General features: G+C 43.0%; 2 protein-coding genes across 3 annotated transcripts; both read left to right on the forward strand.

The window, feature by feature from the left end:
- The first annotated feature begins 1,776 nt into the window (after nucleotides 1-1,776).
- Nucleotides 1,777-3,227, forward strand: LOC106607404 (aquaporin-5-like). Its single transcript, XM_045719512.1, has 4 exons — nucleotides 1,777-2,286; nucleotides 2,503-2,664; nucleotides 2,871-2,957; nucleotides 3,060-3,227. Exons 1-4 carry the CDS (start codon nucleotides 1,777-1,779, stop codon nucleotides 3,225-3,227), a joined length of 927 nt encoding a protein of 308 aa, XP_045575468.1.
- Nucleotides 3,228-4,679: 1,452 nt separating this feature from the next.
- Nucleotides 4,680-18,676, forward strand: LOC106607455 (integrin alpha-IIb). 2 transcript variants are annotated; one of them, XM_014204417.2, is made up of 32 exons: nucleotides 4,680-4,809; nucleotides 4,930-5,146; nucleotides 6,563-6,693; nucleotides 6,864-6,961; nucleotides 7,401-7,572; nucleotides 7,882-7,931; nucleotides 8,134-8,179; nucleotides 8,805-8,924; nucleotides 9,250-9,294; nucleotides 9,610-9,653; nucleotides 9,744-9,809; nucleotides 9,979-10,031; nucleotides 10,205-10,280; nucleotides 10,438-10,573; nucleotides 10,896-11,084; nucleotides 12,051-12,096; nucleotides 12,234-12,341; nucleotides 12,915-12,970; nucleotides 13,073-13,224; nucleotides 13,588-13,704; nucleotides 13,864-13,931; nucleotides 14,187-14,334; nucleotides 14,607-14,699; nucleotides 15,229-15,308; nucleotides 15,579-15,659; nucleotides 16,123-16,228; nucleotides 16,465-16,617; nucleotides 16,804-16,902; nucleotides 17,166-17,282; nucleotides 17,621-17,722; nucleotides 17,911-18,033; nucleotides 18,300-18,676. In XM_014204417.2, the coding sequence occupies exons 2-32, from the start codon at nucleotides 4,974-4,976 to the stop codon at nucleotides 18,432-18,434; spliced, it is 3,183 nt and encodes a 1,060-aa protein (XP_014059892.1). In that variant the 5' UTR covers nucleotides 4,680-4,809; nucleotides 4,930-4,973; the 3' UTR covers nucleotides 18,435-18,676. The 2 variants fall into 2 exon arrangements, with proteins under 2 accessions (XP_014059892.1, XP_014059891.1); XM_014204416.2 differs by having other exon boundaries at nucleotides 4,684-5,146.
- The last annotated feature ends 610 nt before the right edge of the window (nucleotides 18,677-19,286 follow it).

The following is a 19,286-nucleotide window of genomic DNA, read 5'->3' on the forward strand; positions in this document are numbered from 1 at the left end:
CTTTACAATGCCATGTGGCGTGGACGCAAATCCGTAGACGAAATGGCCAAAAGTTCCATTACCGTTTGTAGAAACACGTCAAACGATGTTTACAATCAATCCTTTAGGGTATTTCTTTACGTAAAATTTCGATAATTTTACAACCGGGCTATAGGTATTCATCATACAAGAAAAATAAAACAACAGCTAAGTCACGTGGATGCGCGTCATAAGACACCTGTTCTCAGACTGGCCACGGATTGAACGAGCCAGAATTTTCTGCCCGGTTGAAAGCAGTTCCTAAAGATGGTTGACAGCCAATGGAAGAGTCAGGAGGTGCAATGTAAATCCTACGTCATTGTAGTTTTTCAAGGGACTCAAAAGAAAACTACATTTCGAATTTCTCCCACTTCCTGACTCAATTTTTCTCAGGTTTTTTGCCTGCCATATGAGTTCTGTTATACTCACAGACACCATTCAAACAGTTTTAGAAACTTCAGAGTGGTTCTATCCAAATCTACTAATAATATGCATATTCTATTTTCTGGGCCAGAGTAGTAACCTGTTTAAATTGGGTACGTTTTTCATCCGTCCGTGAAAATACTGCCCCCTAGCCCCAACAGGTTTTAACACACATACACACCAATTTATACTTTGTAGTCTAAAGGCTCATACTGTACTCTCCTACTATGACATTCCCTGTCATCTACATTCATCCCCATCTCCACATTTTGTTGAAACACAATCTCTCCTTACCATATTTTACACATTTTTCCCTGTCCTGACTCAACCAGTCTCAGCTACTGAATCAATTTCCATGACCTTGGTAGGAAGCTCTCTGCAGGTGAATCTCAGTATACCTGTACTGCCATTGGTCCTAACTGACCTTTACATGCTTTACTGTGGTCGTTTTTAGTTCCCCCACCCTCTCTTAGTCACCCTGTTACAGTAAAACTTCCCTGGCCAATCTCTGTGATGAGAGAGCTCCCTCTCTTGGCACCCTTTACATACTACGCTGGCTTAAAATGCTGTATTTGGCTTGTTTTGGGGTGGACAGAATATACAGTATCTTGATCAGTTTATTTAAAATTACATAAATTGATCCTAAACTCTGGTTGACCCCAGGTCAGGAAAGTACACATTTTGGATGAATCCCAGGGAATCACTAATTGCAATTCAGTTAGTTGGCTTTGGCTTGTTCAGCTCAATCCTCAGCCACACTCCTCTTCTATTTGAAAGATAGAAAGCTTCAGGTAACCCTATAATACTCTGTGGTGAAGCACTTTTCTTTGAGAAACAGAGGCAAGGGTGTATATGAGAGAGTTAGAAGAAGGGAGAAGGAAGAGGGGAGACCCCCAGCTGCAAAGAGAGACCAGAAGCTAGCGTCCCCTAGCTAGTGGCCCCTCATTACCTATGAGTAAATATATGGCCCCCCGGAAAGAAGACACCACTCGACATTTACCGGCAGCCATCTGAGAGTACGGAAAAGCAGAAAGCCAAAATATGCATTGGCTAAGCTAATGTAAGCTACCTCACCTCCCCTCCAGCCTTACCAACCTACAGTACACATCACAATACAAGCAGTATACTGAGGGGACAGGTAAATAATCTCAGCGGGAAAAGAAAGAGGCCACCTTCCTGATATATGTCACACAGCGGTAGGTGCCCCCTCTATATAGGTTCCCATTGCTGTCCCTTGTGGTTGTTTGGTTCTGCTGCTGCTGAGTCCTGGATGTGTTTCATGGCAGAGCAACAAACAAACAGAGAAACAGGACAACAGAGATTCATTCATCCATCATGCAAGTCCTTTCCAGTCTGGTGCTGGTTCTGAAGAACATTTGGACACTCTCCTTCCTCTGGGACCTCCTGTGTCAATTTGCGGGCACTGCCATCTTCCTCTTCACCAGTCTGGCCTCGGTGGTGCTATGGCCCCAGCTTCCAGCCTGGGATGGGAGCCTCTCCAGTCCCACCAGTGATCATCATCTCCATGCCTTGTCTTCCGAGTTAGACCCATCCTTTCTCTCGGATGCCCAGTCCCTCTCCGAGTGCCACCCTGACCCCCTGCATGTGGGCCTGGCGTTTGGGGCCTCTGTGGCTTTGGTGACTGTGTGCCTGGGTCCTGCTACCTCTGGAGGAGGGGTCCACTTGAACCCAGCTGTGACCCTGGCTCTGGCTGCAGGACTGAGGGTGAGCCCCTGGAGAGCTGTCCTCTACGTGGGGGCACAGCTCCTCGGTGCGCTCTGTGCCTGTGCCCTTCTCATGGGAATGGTACCTGCCCCGCTCAGAGGGCATCTGGGGCTGAACGAGGTGAGTCACGTCTAGTTCATTTTTATTTGATTCCAGGTTGTATTGAATTATTGTTTTTCTGTGTTATTATAGCTTCCGAAAAGTCATTATAAGAAATGCTTTGCCAAAAGTGTCTCTGTATTTTTGTGTGGGCTTAATTGATTATGGGTGTTTATAAAAAAAATACATTACTCAATGAGTACAGGTCTGATATCTGTAAAATGTTTCCTTTTCCAGGTAGCCTTGGGTGTCCACCCATGCCAAGCCTTCTCAATGGAAACAGCCATCACCTTTCAGCTGGTAGTCTGTGTCCTCGCCACATCTCGACCCAAATCAGCCTTCCACCTCCTGGGTCCTGTAGTGGTCGGCTTGTCTGTCATTTTGGGAAATCTAGAAGCGGTAAGGAAGATGCCAGATCCTATTTATGTTAGTTCTAATGCTGTCTGACCATAATAGAGTTTATATGGGTAATTTGATGGATTTTGCCAATTAAAACATTTTGTAGATCTTTACATTTTTGCTATGACTTATCTTTTGATTTCATGCCCCTCTCTCTCTCACTCATTTTCTCCCTCTCTCTCTCTTTACCTTCTACCTTTGACCAGATTTGGTACACTGGCTGTGGCATGAATCCAGCTAGGTCTTTTGGTCCAGCTGTGGTCACTTTAAAATTGTTGACTATCTTTCATTGTGCTCCATGAAATTATAAAAGTATATTGGCGCTGTTTACTAAGATCACACAACAGTGCACACATACAAATCTACTTACAAAAAAGTATCTCTCTCCTCTGCAGGTGTATTGTGTGGGGCTGTTTGTGGGGGCGTTACTAGCTGGCCTACTACATGACCTTGTGCTCTTCCCAAGATGGGGTTTCCCTGGTGACTGGTTGGCTGAGTTTAAGGAACTGTTTCCCAAGGATCCACTCAAACAGCCCACCACCTTGGAACACACAGTGGAGTAGAGATGGAGGCAGTTCTCTTACCATTCTCTGATCATTCAGCAAAGGTTACCACACACCATTCTCTGATATCTGACCACTGGTTTACACAAGTGATCGTGCTAGCTGGGTCCATCGTTGAGTACCACTGAGTGAAGAAACTCAACATTTGTACACATCTTTAGTATTCATGCACATCTTCAATGTTGCTATGAAAATATACTCTGCTGTATTCTCTGGGAGACTGCTCTCTCCTCTCTTTTCCTGAATGTACTGACTAGTTTCCTTTCTGTATAGTTCTGTGATATTTCAGAACTGACCAAAACACGTATCCACCATCTCAGGTTCTTCACAATCATGTTTGTCAGTTTGACTTCATTTTGTGCATCTTTGTACTTCTGAGGTGTTGAACCATCTATAGAAGCAGATAATTTATATTCAGACCAAAGCCTAGAAATGTTAATGAGTGTCCAAGGTGATTTCATTCAGGTCAGTTAAAGTAGGGGTACCAGCTGTGTAATCATTCACATTATGGGACAGATCACTATGATATGTGTTTTTATATAACACTATCATGGGGTTTGTCCTGTAATACATATTTAAATGACAACTGTATAACTCAGTAAAATGTTCTTTATTATATAATTCATTTTACATTTGTTTTTCACTGTGTTGAAACGGAACATACTGTAATGTTTTTCATGTACCCTGTGCAAGAGTTTATTAAAGCTGAAAACACCAAACTTATGAGTCGTCCTACCATGTGTACAGGGTAGGGAGATGGTTAAGTGAGTGTGAAGCTACAGGAGTCATTTTCAAATCAAATCAAATGTATTTATATAGCCCTTCTTACATCAGCTGATATCTCAAAGTGCTGTACAGAAACCCAGCCTAAAACCCCAAACAGCAAGCAATGCAGGTGTAGAAGCACGGTGGCTAGGAAAAACTCCCTAGAAAGGCCAAAACCTAGGAAGAAACCTAGAGGGGAACCAGGCTATTTTGTGTCAGGTCCACTTAAATTTCCCATCTGTTTCCATGAATTGTCATGCCCTGGGGAGGACTCATCTGGGAAGAGAAGGGTTGGGTGTAATTGACCATTGTCTCCTTAATCTCTCAAACCCAGCAACCCTCCCTGTGCATGTGTCTGTGTGTCTGTATCTGTGTCTGTGTCTGTGTGTGCTTCTGTCGTTCTCTCTCCCTCTCTCTCTCTTTCTCGCTCCCAACTGAGAGAAAACAATAGAAAACATTGTATTTGGATCCACATCACGATAGTTTTATACGTTGGTTATGCACAGTCTTGAATCGTGTAATTAATGCAATTTTTTTTAAATAAATGTATGTACTATGAGAGACATTGTTTACAAGTTAATATAACACTATAAATGTATGTGCTAATGTGTGTGAGAGCTGCAGTTCTGTTCTGACAGACTCACATATTTTCACTTCATTGCGCAAAATATTCTCTGCAAAGTCCTATCAACAGGAAGCAGTTAGTTACACTCCACTCACTACAATGCAATGAGAGCCGCAAACAAATTTAGCTTAGCAAGAAAAAAATCCTTCAACAACTCTGCACTACCTACGACAGCCCTCTCGACATTACTGTGTAAGTTCCCTGCCTTGCGGAAAACAAACGGAGATGATAAGAATTACTCACATAGGAAGAACACATTTGGCAACACATTTGGATTACAGTTTCACTTTCAGTGAGGGTACTTTCCTTTAGGTGAGGGAGTTGACGGAGCTAGAGAAGCGTTATAGCTGAAAAAGATGGAGGAACACCGCATTCATACATCAACACAAATGATGGGTCTCCTGCTGTTTGCTCTCCCACATTACTCTGACACCTTAAATCTAAACCTGGTTAATTTCACTGAGTTCTCTGGCCCTGAGGGAAGCTTCTTTGGATTCTCTGCAGATTTCTATCAGTTTAACAACAAAACGTAAGTATTGCAATATACTATTTTGTAAGTTTTGGCTTTGCATCATTCAGTAGGCGTTGCATCGTTTTTATGGTATCTGTTAAACTACACTGTATATATAAAAGTAAGTAAAATTGTGTGGATTCGGCTATTTCAGCCACACCCGTTGCTGACAGGTGTATAAAATTGAGCACACAGCCATGCAATCTCCATAGACAAACATTAGTAGTAAAATGGCCTTACTGAAGAGCTCACTGACTTTCAATGTGGCACTGTCATAGGAGGCCACCTTTCCAACAAGTCAGTTTGTCAAACTTCCGCCCACCTAGAGCCGCCCCGGTCAACTGTAAGTGCTGTTATTGTGAAGTGGAAAAGTCTAGGAGCAACAAATGCTAGTGCTAGGCCACACAAGCTCACAGAATGGGACTGTTGAGGGCTGAAGCGCGTAGTGCGTAAAAATTGTCTGTCCGCGGTTGCAACACTCACTACTGAGTTCCAAACTGCCTCTGGAAGCAACATCAGCACAATAACTGTTTGTCGGGAGCTTCATGAAATGGGTTTCCATGGCTGAGCAGCCGCACACAAGCCTAAGATCACCATGAGGAATGCCAAGCGTCGGCTGGAGTGGTGTAAAGCTCGCCACCATTGGACTCTGGAGCAGTGGAAATGCGTTTTCTGGAGTGATGAATCACTTTTCACCATCTGGCAGTCCATCAGACGAATCTGTGTTTGGCGGATGCCAGGAGAACGCTACCTACCCCAATGCATTGTGCCAATTGTAAAGTTTGGTGGAGGAGGAATAATGGTCTGGGGCTGTTTTTCATGGTTCGGGTTAGGCCCCTTAGTTCCAGTGAAGGAAAATCTTAACGCTACAGCATACAATGACATTCTAGACGATTCTGTGCTTCCAACATTGTGGCAACAGTTTGTTGAAGGCCCTTTCCTGTTTCAGCATGACAATGCCCCATTGACAAAGTGAGGTCCATACAGAAATGGTTTGTCGAGATCGGTGTTGAAGAACTCTCCTGCACAGAGCCCTGACCTCAACCCCATTAAACACCTTTGGGATGAATTGGAACGCCGACTGCGAGCCAAGCCTAATCGCCCAACATCAGTGCCCAATCTCACTAATGTTCTTGTGGATGAATGGAAGAAAGTCCCTGCAGCAATGTTCCAACATCTAGTGGAAAGCCTTCTGAGAAGAGTGGAGGCTGTTATAGAAGCACAGGGGAGAACAACTCCATAATAATGCCCATAATTTTGGAATGAGATGTTTGACGAGCAGGTGTCCACATACTGTGGGTGATGTAGTGTATATGCTGGTATTAGTCTTATATTCAATTGGGAAAGGTATGTGGAGTTTGAATGGCCTTTCATCAGATGCTTGTCTGAAATCCTGAAGAGAATATTTTAACCCTAGTATTTTCTGTCCCACAGCATCGGTGTTGTGGTTGGGGCCCCCAGAGCCAACACCAGTCAGCCAGGAGTCACAGAGGCGGGGGCTGTGTATCTCTGTCCCTGGGCACAGACAGGAGGGGCCTGTACTAGCATGACCTTTGACACAAAAGGTAATCCTTTAAGTATCAAAAGTCCTATTCATGCATTTCTATTTTTTTTTATTGATGCTGTGAACGTATTAGAATACTGTAGATCAGTAAAAAAGTAAAGTAGGTATTTATTTATTCTGGGCTCAATTAAAAAACAGGTTGACAAACTGAGCTGTCTGATGTAAATACAGGTGATGAGGTTTATCCTCACCAGAACTTAGTGATAAGGTCTTCAAAGTACCACCAGTGGTTTGGCGCTACTGTGCGATCCTCTGGAAACTACATTGTGGTGAGTTTTTCCAGCCATTGTAGCACATTACTCTTCCCACTGTCTCTGACTCTTTGAATTCTCATAAACCAGTCATTCATTGTGCTGAGTCTGAAGGCCGCTGTATACAGCCACCGTGCAGTATAGAATGTATCAGATATCGATCCTCTAAATCTTTTACACAACCCCTCTCCCTCCCTTAATTTATTGTCTTTCCTCTCGCACTGTCATTCTCCTTCTAACATTTTGTTTCTCCCAACCACCGACCCCCTCTCTTTTTCTACCAATGTTTGTATGCCTCTGGTCCTTCTTAATTTACTTTCTTTCTCTTGCTGTCATTCTCTACATCACTTTGTTTTACCCTTACCCTTCTCTTTATCTCTATATCACTTTCCTTCTCCCCCTCTTTCTCTTTCTCTCTCTACTTCCTTCTCTCTCGGTCTCCATCCCCCTGCGCCAGGCCTGTGCCCCTCTGTTCCACTGGAATGTGATAGACGTGGGTGAACGTGATGAGGCCCAGAACACTCCAGTGGGGAACTGCCTAGTGTTGAACACACTGACAGGGGAGACGGTCAACTTCTCCCCCTGCAGAGACATCATGACTGAGAAGGTTTACAAAGTCCTGAAGTACAGTAAGAGATATTAGTCATGCCAGTAGTACCTGTACAGTACATGTTCCTCTGTTGTCCACTCAAAACTCAAAGGCTGCATTTATGCATGCAGCCCAATTTTGATCAGAATTGGGCTGCCTGTGTAAACGCAGCCAAATAAGCATCGAGTCAGAACTGTGGTGGTAAATGAGGATTATTGTCCCTGCTATGCCACAGAACTACTAGGGTATTCCTTCTTAAAACAGCAGTTGACTTCATGTTCACAAGTTTGCCTGCTGTTTTTTTTCTACTCTATGTGTTTTCATCTTTGATCCTAATCTTGATTCTCAGATAAAGACAGACGATACTGTGAAGTGGGATTTAGCTCCGACATAACAAAGGTGCCCACACTCCAAACATTTCTCATCAAACTTTATCTTGTTGAGTCATATAAGGTTATATATTACACAGTAATGTAGCAGATTAGATCAGTAATGGTTAGATCCACATAGTTTATGATACTGTAAGTTAGTAATTACACCAACAGTGTTATGATACCATCTATAACAATGATTTGATTTGTTTCTTGCTGTACTATTTTAGGAGGGAAGGCTCCTTATTGGTGCCCCTGGAGGCTACTACTTTCAAGGTAACATGTGCCATCTGGTGTTTCGTAGTGTGTAAACAAAATGATTAGCCTGGTTAAACTAGATTGCCTACCACACTGATGTAAAACTGCTAGGGCATAAAATTGCTGGGGCATAACATTTGCTGCTGGGTCATTGGAGCTGGATGCCACACTTGCTGAGGCTGCTGGGATATGGGGGTCGGTTGCTTCTGCTGCTGGAGCATTGACCAAAAATGGGGTGGACAAACACTAAAATACAAGAAACATAAAATGTCACCATCTATCGTTCTTAGGCTGGTGGCTTCCATAATTGCTTCCATAATTATGGTGGCTTCCATTATTGCTTCCATAATTATGGTGGCTTCCATTATTGCATTCATCAACACTCCTATGATAAATGTGTACATTAATAGCCCTGTTGTTAGGATGTCTCCGGGAAGGTTGATGATAACTGAGCATGATGAGTTATCAAATTACTAGTCTCGTAAATAATGTCAAACATTGTTAATGTGGGAGGCAACCTGTCTGCTTTAGTTTACTAATATTACCATGGAATATTATGAAATAAATATGTATAAATATGTATAAACATTACTAAAGTGTCTTCTCCAAATGCTGTTTGCGGTGCTTAACCTTTCTGTTGCAGGTCAGATCATCAGTGCAGGACTGCCTGACATTGTCAACAGTGCCAACAGCCAGAATGCCAAACCTTATGTGGCTGGACAAACCCATTCCCCTGAGACTGGTGGATACGATCATTACCATGGTAAGAGAGTTACACGCAAGACTTGTGGTCTAAAGCAATGGTTTTCAAGCCTCTTCTCAGAGACGCCCAGATGTTTCACAATTTTGTTGTAGCCCTGAGCTAGCAAACCAAATTCACCTAATCAAGGGCTTGATGATTGAGCTAGCAAACCAAATTCACCTAATCAAGGTCTTGATGATTAGTTGACAAGTTGAATCAGGTGTGCTACCCCGAGAAGAGGTTTGAGAACCGCTGGCCTAAAGTATTCGGTCCAATGATATTTAGAGACATTATCATTAGTTCAATAAACCAGAAAGGTTGATGCATTACACTGGTTCACCAACAGGGTATTCTGTGGCCGCTGGCGAGTTTACTGGAGACTCAATACCAGGTGAGAAAGTTTCCGTCAAAAGTGTCCACACAACCAGATAATTACTAACCTGGTCCCAGTTTGTACTATCATTCCAACTCATTGTCATGCTAAACATTTGTTCATGTTTTCCATGATGAGGAATGGAATGTTAGCACATTGGGCCACAGAGTGGTGCCCAGGCTAGAAAATTACACTTCCTACACTTTATGTGACTGGTAGAGATAGTGACAGCTGTAAAGGATACAAAAGGTTGAAACATTTCTCAATACTTAATGAATTAAGTCTGTTTTATTGTGTTTAAAATCCAGTACAAGTATGTATTTTCTGTTTCAGATTATGTGGTTGGAGTACCTAATGACCGCAACACAGCTGGCTCAGTAAGGGCTCCCGATGGTGTTATGTTCATTTACTTTTCATGTTCATTTATTAGAGAGTGATCTAAGCTAATGTTTTGGTTTTGTATCCAGGTCAAAATCTATGATGGAAATACAATTGACTTTTTGGGAGTGAAACACACATTCTTAGGCTCTCAGGTGAGACTATACTTACATAATCATATTTTATTTTGATTTACTTGTTTACAGGAGAGTGATGAAGAAGTGATCACTATGTGACATGTCTATACAGATAGGGCTTTGTGTTTATATCTGAGTGATGAGCAATGTAGTCCACTCAAAACCACATGCAACTTTCATCTTGCAGGTGGCCTCTTACTTTGGCCACAGCGTTGCAGTGACTGACATTAACAATGATGGGTATGTCAGAACTCTCGTACTTACTTTTTTAAGACCATAATCATTGAAGCATTAAACATGAATTAACCATCTGATAACATCTAAGCCACTGGTCGCCGGCTTGCTGTCTCGAGGAACAATGAAAAAGAGATCAAATGTCCAGCCATTCTTGCTCTGTCCTCTGTTTACTACAGACAAGATGACATCCTAATTGGGGCGCCCCTCTTCATGGAGCGTGTGTCAGGCCAGCAGTTGCAGGAGGTGGGCCAGGTGAGTGAAAACCTGATGAGCCCTGGGTGGTTGAAATGTTATCAAATAAATCTAGAACATGTGAGCATAGTGTGCTGTCTCCATTCACCTTTTATTAACTATTATTTTATGCCCAGCACTTGCTCCGAGATAATGGATGTGTGTAATCCTTTCCCAGGTGAGTGTGTACCTGCAGAGAGGGCGCTCCACCTTCCACTCCAAGCCAGACCAGAAGCTGACAGGTTCCCAGGTATACGGACGCTTTGGCAGCACCATCGCCCCCCTCAGTGACCTGGACAATGACGGTTTTAATGGTGAAGCTCTGATATAAAGTCATTTGACTTATAATATATGTATCTTCCCTTCTAATATAGTAACTGCCTCAGGGGCAGCAGAATCAGTAGTATCTGCTTTTCTCTGTAAACAAGGAATGATATTAAATGTGAAAATATCCTCTCCAAAACACTTTAATCTCCTTTCTGAAACAATTTTTGATTTCATGATTCCCTCTTGAATGCTCCATTTTCTAATGGTGGGGAATGCTTTTGTTATAGCAGTGTTTCAATGCACTCTGTCCATGGATTACTCATCACTATAAAGCGTTTCTGTCTCTCTCGCTCTCCCCCTCTCTCTCAGATGTTGCTGTGGGAGCCCCATCCTCAGGCATTGAAGGGAGGGTTTTCATCTACATGGGGAGTAGCGATGGACTGTCTCCCCAGTATACCCAGGTCATTGAGAGTCCCTTCCGGTCCCTAGGTCCCTCTCCAGCACAGTTTGGCTTCACCCTGAGAGGAGCCACTGACATTGATTCAAATGGCTACCCAGGTTAGTCTGAAAACAAACTCTTCGGAAACTGTGGGCTTGCTTACCTTGATTTAGAATAGATGTGGATTTGATTATATTTGGGTTATACATGTGTTTTGACTTGAATAATTGATTCTAGCCCAAAATCGTGAAATAATAATCTCTTCAAGATTTGAGAAGTTATGGAACAACAAACCTTACTCCGCCAACCATTCCCAACAATGTCCCTACCTCTCTTGTCAAGCCACAGTGTCAATCCTGCCAAGACCACTTGGAGATGTCAAACTGTAAGATCACTTGGAGGTCACTCTGTTCCCTTACGTCTCCACTATCAGCCTCTGGCACAGTTCAACAACAGCAGCAGCAAAGATTTCTGTTGTCCTTTTCTTTGTAGCTGACTACTACCCAAGGACATATTGCCACTACTTAACAAAGTCCTTGTTCCTTTCAGTCCCAGTTAAAACGTCCCCTGGAGGCAAAGGCAAAGTTTCTTGGACACACGAGAGAGAAACAGAAAGGTCACTCATCCAGTGGAGGGGCCGACATTTGTCGGGGGAGAGAACTAAATGGAGATACATTTGGTGTCTCTTGGAGACTAGTGAGCTACTCTCAACACAGCAATGCTTTTTGATGTGCAACACCTCTGGCTTTTAAAGATACAATGAGGCCATTACAGTTCAACTCTTTGAGACAAACTGGTTACTGTGAAAACTATTTAATTTTTTTCAGCTGACCTCTTTCCTTGAAAATAGTTTGGTTTCCTACTTGAGTTTCTTAGGAGTCACTGTGATATGAAAGCAGAGGTTCTGGCTGTTACCAAAGGGCGATCAATCCCATGGACTATTTTTTGGTACCCTTTCATGAGAAAGTGCTATCAATAATGTAATTTTTTTCCCCAAAGCTGTTTCATGACCCTATATTTCTTGTTTCAAGACTAGAAAAATAAGAGCTTGCAACTTGTTACTATCAATCTTTGTTGCCTCACAGATCTAATTGTTGGTGCATGGGGAGTCAATAAGATTGCTGTGTACAGGTACAGTACTGTGAGATAAACAAACAGTTTATTTGTTACTTTAAATTAACTTGAGAAATGTTATCCGTAGAAGTTTAACATTTGCATTCACAATGTACCCAGAATGTCTATTCTCTGTCTGTGTGGGGTGGTACCAGGGCTCAAGCCGTGGTGATGGCAAAGACCCAACTCTCCCTCTACCCTGACTTCCTGAACCCAGATGTGAAGGAGTGTGAGCACACCACCACCAACGAGCCTGTGGCCTGGTAAAGATTATTCTCATACCAGAGTATCATACCGCTAGTGTAGGCATTAACCATAGCCTCGAGAAGTTGTTTGGGGGTGGAGGTGCTGCGTTAATTATGATGGATATTTGATATTTTTTTCGAGGGGTAGGGTGTTGCCCTTCACTACAGACACTATATCGGTCCGCTAATACAGCACTATTAAAGGTCCAGTGCAATACTTTTGTGACCATTTTTATTTTATTTTTATCAATATTATTTTTTATTCCGATTTTACAGGGGGTGCTGCAACCCTACTTCCCGTGGCTATGTCATTAACCCAACTCACTGCTGCAGGAATGTTATTGTATTTTTGGCCAACTGGGAAGAACATTTCTGATGGACAAATGTTGGTGGGCACGGCAAGAATGCACGTATTGGCACTATGTAGAATTCCTGTAGTGTCCTAGGTGCCTAACATATTATTGAGATGTGTGACATGCCTGGACAGTTCCTGGTTGTGTTAGACTGATCTTTCCCGTGGTGTTGTGTGAATTTGTTATTGTAAATTCAGAATGACGTTATGACTGATGTGGTCTGTCTCTCTCCTTACAGCTTCACAGTCATGATGTGCATTAGTGTGTCTGGCCACAGCATTCCAGAGGAGATAGGTAGGAGACTCATACTGAAGTTATTTATTCCTGAGGAAACATACATATTCTCCTTGAGTTTGAGTTTTCTGTTTGTTCAAGATACTCTAAATCCACTTGTAGTTCTAGATGCAGAGCTTCAGCTGGACAAGATGAAACAGCCAATGGCCAGGAGGACCCTGTTGCTGCACACAAATCTGCCCCAAGAGTATTTCCAGCTAACCATTCAGAGAGATGTGGGAGTGGTCTGCAGAAACCAAACCGCTTACCTAAGGGTGGGTTGCTTGTCCAATTTAGCCAATTTATAGGCCTGTATTTTGTATTACAATGGTCAGAGCTCAAAACCTGAAATAAAACCATAATGTTACAGCAGTGTTCTTATCAGGCTGATGCTCCCAAGTGGCCATTCACTGACGTGACACTACAACAGGCTCCAATCACAATACAATTAGTAACCTCACAAAAATGTTGTGTACACTGCCATTGTCAGTGGCAACAGAAAAACCTGAAAGGGGAGTAGATTGATATTGTCTTAACACTACGTGATCCACTAAACTGCAGTAGATCTTTACTGAATTTCAATTGAATCGAGGGTAAATTGCATCAATGTCAGTACTGCATCCTGTCTCTCTTTCCAGCATGAGTCAGAGTTCAAGGACAAGTTGAGCCCCATCTTCATCTCCCTGAACTACAGCCTGTCCAACTCCAACTCCCAGGAGACCATACTGCATGGCCAGAGAGCTGTGGTCGCACAGGTGACATCACACATTACGTTCTTAATGTATTAATACATTTTAGTTTGCAAAGGAATAACATTTTATAAGTGGTAATTACATAGTTGCAACCTATGAATTAGCAAATGTGTTTGTTTCTTTGGGTATAAAAATGTGTGTATGTATCTGTGTGTTGTGCAGACCAGGATCATTCTGGACTGCGGAGAGGACAATGTCTGTGTCCCTGACCTGAGGCTGACTTCTGAAGAGTGAGTGTCAAACTCCCCTGAGTTCCACATCACTAAGTAGTGTCATCTGTTTTCTTGGTCACTACATTTTCAAGACATTGGCCAAGTGAGATCTCATGGGATCAGTGTGAGGGAAAATAGGGTTACATTTGACTTTTTATTTGTAATACGAACCATGCAGGTAACTGAATATCAGGGAAATTATTGTCTAGTTAGAGCATTTTATTCCTGTCTACTATACAGCCCTTTACGCCTCTACCTTTGACCCATCCTCAGAGGTACCGACCATCTTCTGATAGGGGATGACCACCCTGCCCTGCTGGTCATCACAGCAGAGAACAGAGGAGAGGGGGCCTACGAGACCGAGCTGGAGATACGCCCACCAGCCAACACACACTACCAGAGTATGGTGACTGACAGAGAGGTGACTGTGACTCTCCTGTTCATAATAAAAGAGAATTGTTAACAGAGTGACATCAACTGTCCCACGCATGTGACCTGCAGGAAAAACTATGAGCCCAGCGTTTTGCTGGTCAGGTTACGTGGTCAGCATTACCTACTGGCCCTATGTAAAACACACTGTCTGAGAAATGGCACCCTATTCCCTATATACAGTAGTGCACTACTTTTGACAAGAGCCTCATGGGCCCTGGTCAAAAATAGTGTACTATATAATGAGTTTTCCAACTCTCCCAGGGCTTCAGCAGGTTGATCTGTGCTCAGAAGAAGGAGAACCAGACGGTGGTGGTGGTCTGTGAGCTGGGAAACCCTATGAAGCAGGGCCAGAAGGTAACCACCATGTAATTTGATATAGTGAAAGTAAAAACCCTTGCACGTGCCTTGCACGAGCCAGAACAGCTCATTGGAGCAAAAGCCTATCTCCTGTTTCTGTAGCGTGAGGCAGCTTGAAAGGCAGGACACTAATCTATCACAGGGCCTTAACCCCAGTCTCCTTAATGCTATCTGAGTGCCAAGCAGAGACCCATCGGATCCAATTATTACAGTCTGTAGTATAACTTGGCTGGGGATCGAACTCCCAACCTTCCAAACTCTGGCCGGACACACTGAGTTGGCATAGAATTGCACATAGAATAATAGTAATTCAATAGGATTTAACCATAGCTAGTGCAAGGGGAGTGGTAGGTGTGAATGTGTTACCCAGACATGTCACTGTGTGCTCTGGGTTCCTGTGAATGTGTGAAAGCATCAAGGAGGCTTCCGGCCATTCTGGGTCTTTACTGTCAACGGGCGTGGATGACATGTGACTATATGTTTGCAATAGCTCTGTACAGTATGTTTTTCTCTCTGTCTGTCGTAGCTCCAGGCCGGTCTGTTCTTCAGCGTGGGGAACCTGGAGAAGGTGGAGAGCCACGTGTCAGTCACATTACAGATCAAAAGGTTGAGAACAACACTTTCGTCCCGTCTTGTGATTTTAATGCCCTCGATGCTACCAAGGCATTGTTTTTGTGTTTTTAAAACAACATTTTAATGGGGAAATCAACAAGGCATATTTGGAGTCTCTGAAATACATATAGTTGACATGCTTGTTAATCCAGTTGTCTGTATTTTAGACATTCAAGGTGTCAGCTGAAGGTTCATGGCTTTTCTAATGACACAAGGGAAATGTTCAACATTCATTCAGCTTCTTCCTTCCTTTATAATCTCTAGCAAGAACAGCCAGAACCCTGACAGTAATGTGGCCCATCTGAGGATCGATGTCAGCGCTGAAGCAACTCTGGAGATGCGGGGGTGGGTGGGGCCTTCCTTATTGTCCTCCAATTATCCTCCAATTATCATCAGAGCCATAAACTGTGCTGTTTTGTTCTACCATGGAAATGAGCACTCCCCCTGACTCCTGAGACACACTTTCTGTGTGACAATTCAGAGCTGCCTTGTCAGACTGGTAGCAGACCGAATATCTAATATCCAAAAGGGATTAGTGATGTTTGCCATTGGAAGATGCTGTCCTAATGCAAGCGCATTACGGTACAGTAACAGCATGGTTTCCTCTTTTCCTTGTAGTTATTGGCTTTCCCAGGACATGTGGTAACTAATTATCACCAGGACTATTTAACTATATGACTAAGAGGTGCAAGTTAAGCTTCCTGAAGCAGTCTGATCCCTATATCCCACTAAGATAGGACCATGCTAATGTTCTCAGTGTAGTCCTCAGCGTTTGGTCCACCCTTATAGCCTGTTGTTTTTTGGACAGGGGCTCCTCTCCACCTGAGTGTGTCCTGCCCATTGCCAAGTGGGAACAGAAGGAGCAGCCTGCTGACCTGGAGGAGGTTGGCCCGCTAGTGGAACACGTCTATGAGGTAACCTTATATGGTTCACTCAGTGGTTCACTCAGAAAAGAAACAAAACGTTTAAGACATCGGTCTCTCTGAGGTTGGTGCAGTTTTAGGCCAAAATGCATAACATATATTTGAAGAGTCCATAAGGCCGTTATAGAGTATGTTTGTATACGTTATTTCATATTTATACAAACACAGTGAGATACAACTTAGTGAGTGAAATCTGAAAGCATGTGTTTTTGTGTTGAAACACTCAGTTGAGAAACCTGGGTCCGAGCACGGTCAACGCCAGGGTGGTAGTAGAGTTCCCCACACATCACCATGGAGACTTACTGCTCTATGTGTTTGCTAACGCCTCCGAGGATTTCCTCATCTGCCACTCTGACTCCCCTGACATCGACCCATATCAGGTGAGAGAGGTAGCCATGTTGTGGCCCTGCAGTGTGCCAGACAGCAAATCTTTCTGTAACGGAAAAACCATGTTGTTTTTCCATTCATTATGTTTTATTTAAAGGGAAAGCAAAACCATATTTCTATTATTCTTTAGATGATGTTTTGGTTATATGAAATTGGAGTACACTCTTTTGTTTTGGCAGTTGGTTAAGACCGGGAATCCTACTGTTGGTACAGTGTACAAGGTTAAACAGAATGAGGTGGAACGACCGGAGCCTCAGCACAAAGAGACTGTTCATGTGGTAAACAAGTGTCGCTTCATGCGATTAACATAATGACATGCATCAGTGTACAATCAAACTGTCTTGTCTTTACTTGATGCTGTATAGTAGGCCAGTTCCACTTTACTGCAATTTCAGAGACAACTTGCAATATTCTATATATGCCACAAGAGGGGGTTGTACAACAAAATATTGCATCTCTCAGGTGGATGGGGACATTCCACTGATGTGTCATGGGGGGAAAACGTTGACACTTCGGTGTGGTCCTCTCGATTTTTCCACAGAACTGCACCAGTGGAGATACCTGTCTGAGGTTTGTGTGTGAGGCCAAAGGTCTGGAAAGAGGCTGGAGCGCTGTAGTGAAGGTGATGTCCCGACTCTGGGTACAAACCTTCCTGGAGGTGAGAAAGAGAGAGAAAGAGAACGAGAGAGAGAGAGAGAGAGAGAGAGAGAGAGAGAGAGAGAGAGAGAGAGAGAGAGAGAGAGAGAGAGAGAGAGAGAGAGAGAGAGAGAGAGAGAGAGAGAGAGAGAGAGAGAGAGAGAGAGACTAATACGGGAGCCTATAGCATAGCACAGTGACATATTTTCCACACAATCTTTCACTATAGCTACAATCATAGGCAGAAAGGAAAAGCGCTCCAAGACAGCTCTGCATCAAATTGAGATAGCATTTTGTAGGATTTTACTTCTTTGACCTAGTTCCGTAATGATTATGTAACCCTCATTCTGTTTCCCCTAGAGGCCTTATGAGAATTATGTCCTCCACTCTTCAGCATGCTATGCGGTTATAGATATGCCCTCTAAGATCCAGCCTGAAGAGCTGCCAAGTGGACAGGCTGAGGTAAAAAATGAACCAAAGTTTCCCCTTTCCACTTCTGCTGCTGTGTAGACAACATTTATTTACTAATGACGTAAATGACTTACTTGAGGCATATACACACAACCATATCTCACAAAGCAACCATTTCTTCAGTAGTCATTGGACGAATTTAATTGGAGCCAGTTGACCATGTGTGTATGTGTGTGTAGACCCAGACCAGTGTGGTGTGGAGGGCTCCTGATGGAGAGAAGGAGGTGCCGGTGTGGTGGAACGTCTTGGCTGTGGTCTCTGGCCTATTCCTCCTCACTCTGCTAGCTTTGATCTTCTGGAAGGTAATGTAGTGACATAGTTAAAACAGCAGGTGGCGCAAGATTCGGCGCCATAACTGGGTAGCATTTAGATGGTGCTATTCAGCTATCATCTAAGTATTGATCACTCAGTCTTTTGAATGATATGTTTTTCTGAAACCTGTAACTATTGGTTCGAATGGAGACAAAAAGGAGGGGACATAAAGGATAATGACCTCAATGACACACAAACGAAACCTGAATCAGAAAATAATATGTGGAAATGTAAATGTTTCGTGTTTATGCTTCAGGTGGGGTTCTTTAATCGCAACCGTCCCCCGTGTGATGATGATGATGATGATGATGACAATGCAGAACAGCTAGCTGGGGCTGGACAGCCTGAATACGCTGAGATGCCTCCAAACACAGAGGACAAGCAAGAATAAACAACTACTGTATCAGCCTGGAAACCCTAGGGTTGTATTTATTTGTTTTGACACAGACGCCCTCCCTTTTTATGAGTGTTAAACTGTTTCACATGGTTTGTAAATGTTGCAATTGGCTTCTTGTTCTACTCCCTATAACTGCACACTTTCTAAAGATGCCCCATTTAAAAAATAACATGTTTTTTAAAGGGTATCTTGTAGCTATTCTATTTTGTATTAAAATAAACATATCATCTTTACCATCTTGATTTAACACTTAGTGTCCTTTTGAAGCCAAACTGGCCTTCCAATGTTCACAGAGGGGATATCCTTGTTAGTGTGATGTCATCGGCATGCTCTATAAGCAACCATTGTGTTAGGGAGACCATCATGACTCACCAAAGGCTGAGCCAGCTTCCTGTTATTGTAGAGGGGAGAGGGGAGACCCTAGAGTGACAATAACACTCAAATCCAATGTTATTTATCACATGCGCCGAATATAACAAGTGTAGACCTTACCATGAAATGTCTACTTACAAGCCCTTAACCAACAGTGCAGTTCAAGAAGAGTTAAGAAAATATTTACCAAATAAAGTAAGGTAAAAAAATTATAAAAAGTAACACAATAAAATAACAATAATGAGGCTATATACAGGGGGTACCTGTATAATTTGTACATGTAGGTACGGGTGAAGTGACTATGAATAGACCAGGCAATCCTGTGTTTATGCAGCTCATCAAGAAATAAATACCCAGATATGGCAAGAAGGGTACAGTACTTATTGGTGGTTTTCTGTTACACCGACACTTTATATGCATTTCAAAACAAATTTGAATGAATAGTTGCTATTGTGCAGGCAAACAGATAGGTAG

Source organism: Salmo salar, chromosome ssa06 (genome assembly GCF_905237065.1).
Source record: "Salmo salar chromosome ssa06, Ssal_v3.1, whole genome shotgun sequence".
Classification (NCBI taxonomy): Eukaryota; Metazoa; Chordata; class Actinopteri; order Salmoniformes; family Salmonidae; genus Salmo; species Salmo salar.

Excerpts from the sequence above, each read along its gene's own strand:
- LOC106607404 (XM_045719512.1), top strand. The coding sequence starts at position 1,777 with ATGCAAGTCCTTTCCAGTCTGGTGCTGGTTCTGAAGAACATTTGGACA. Across the intron at positions 2,287-2,502 it reads GGCATCTGGGGCTGAACGAG|GTAGCCTTGGGTGTCCACCC; the intron begins GTGAGTCACGTC and ends TTCCTTTTCCAG. Across the intron at positions 2,665-2,870 it reads TTTTGGGAAATCTAGAAGCG|ATTTGGTACACTGGCTGTGG; the intron begins GTAAGGAAGATG and ends ACCTTTGACCAG.
- LOC106607455 (XM_014204417.2), top strand. The coding sequence starts at position 4,974 with ATGGAGGAACACCGCATTCATACATCAACACAAATGATGGGTCTCCTG. Across the intron at positions 7,573-7,881 it reads TTACAAAGTCCTGAAGTACA|ATAAAGACAGACGATACTGT; the intron begins GTAAGAGATATT and ends CTTGATTCTCAG. Across the intron at positions 12,342-12,914 it reads ACCAACGAGCCTGTGGCCTG|CTTCACAGTCATGATGTGCA; the intron begins GTAAAGATTATT and ends CTCTCCTTACAG.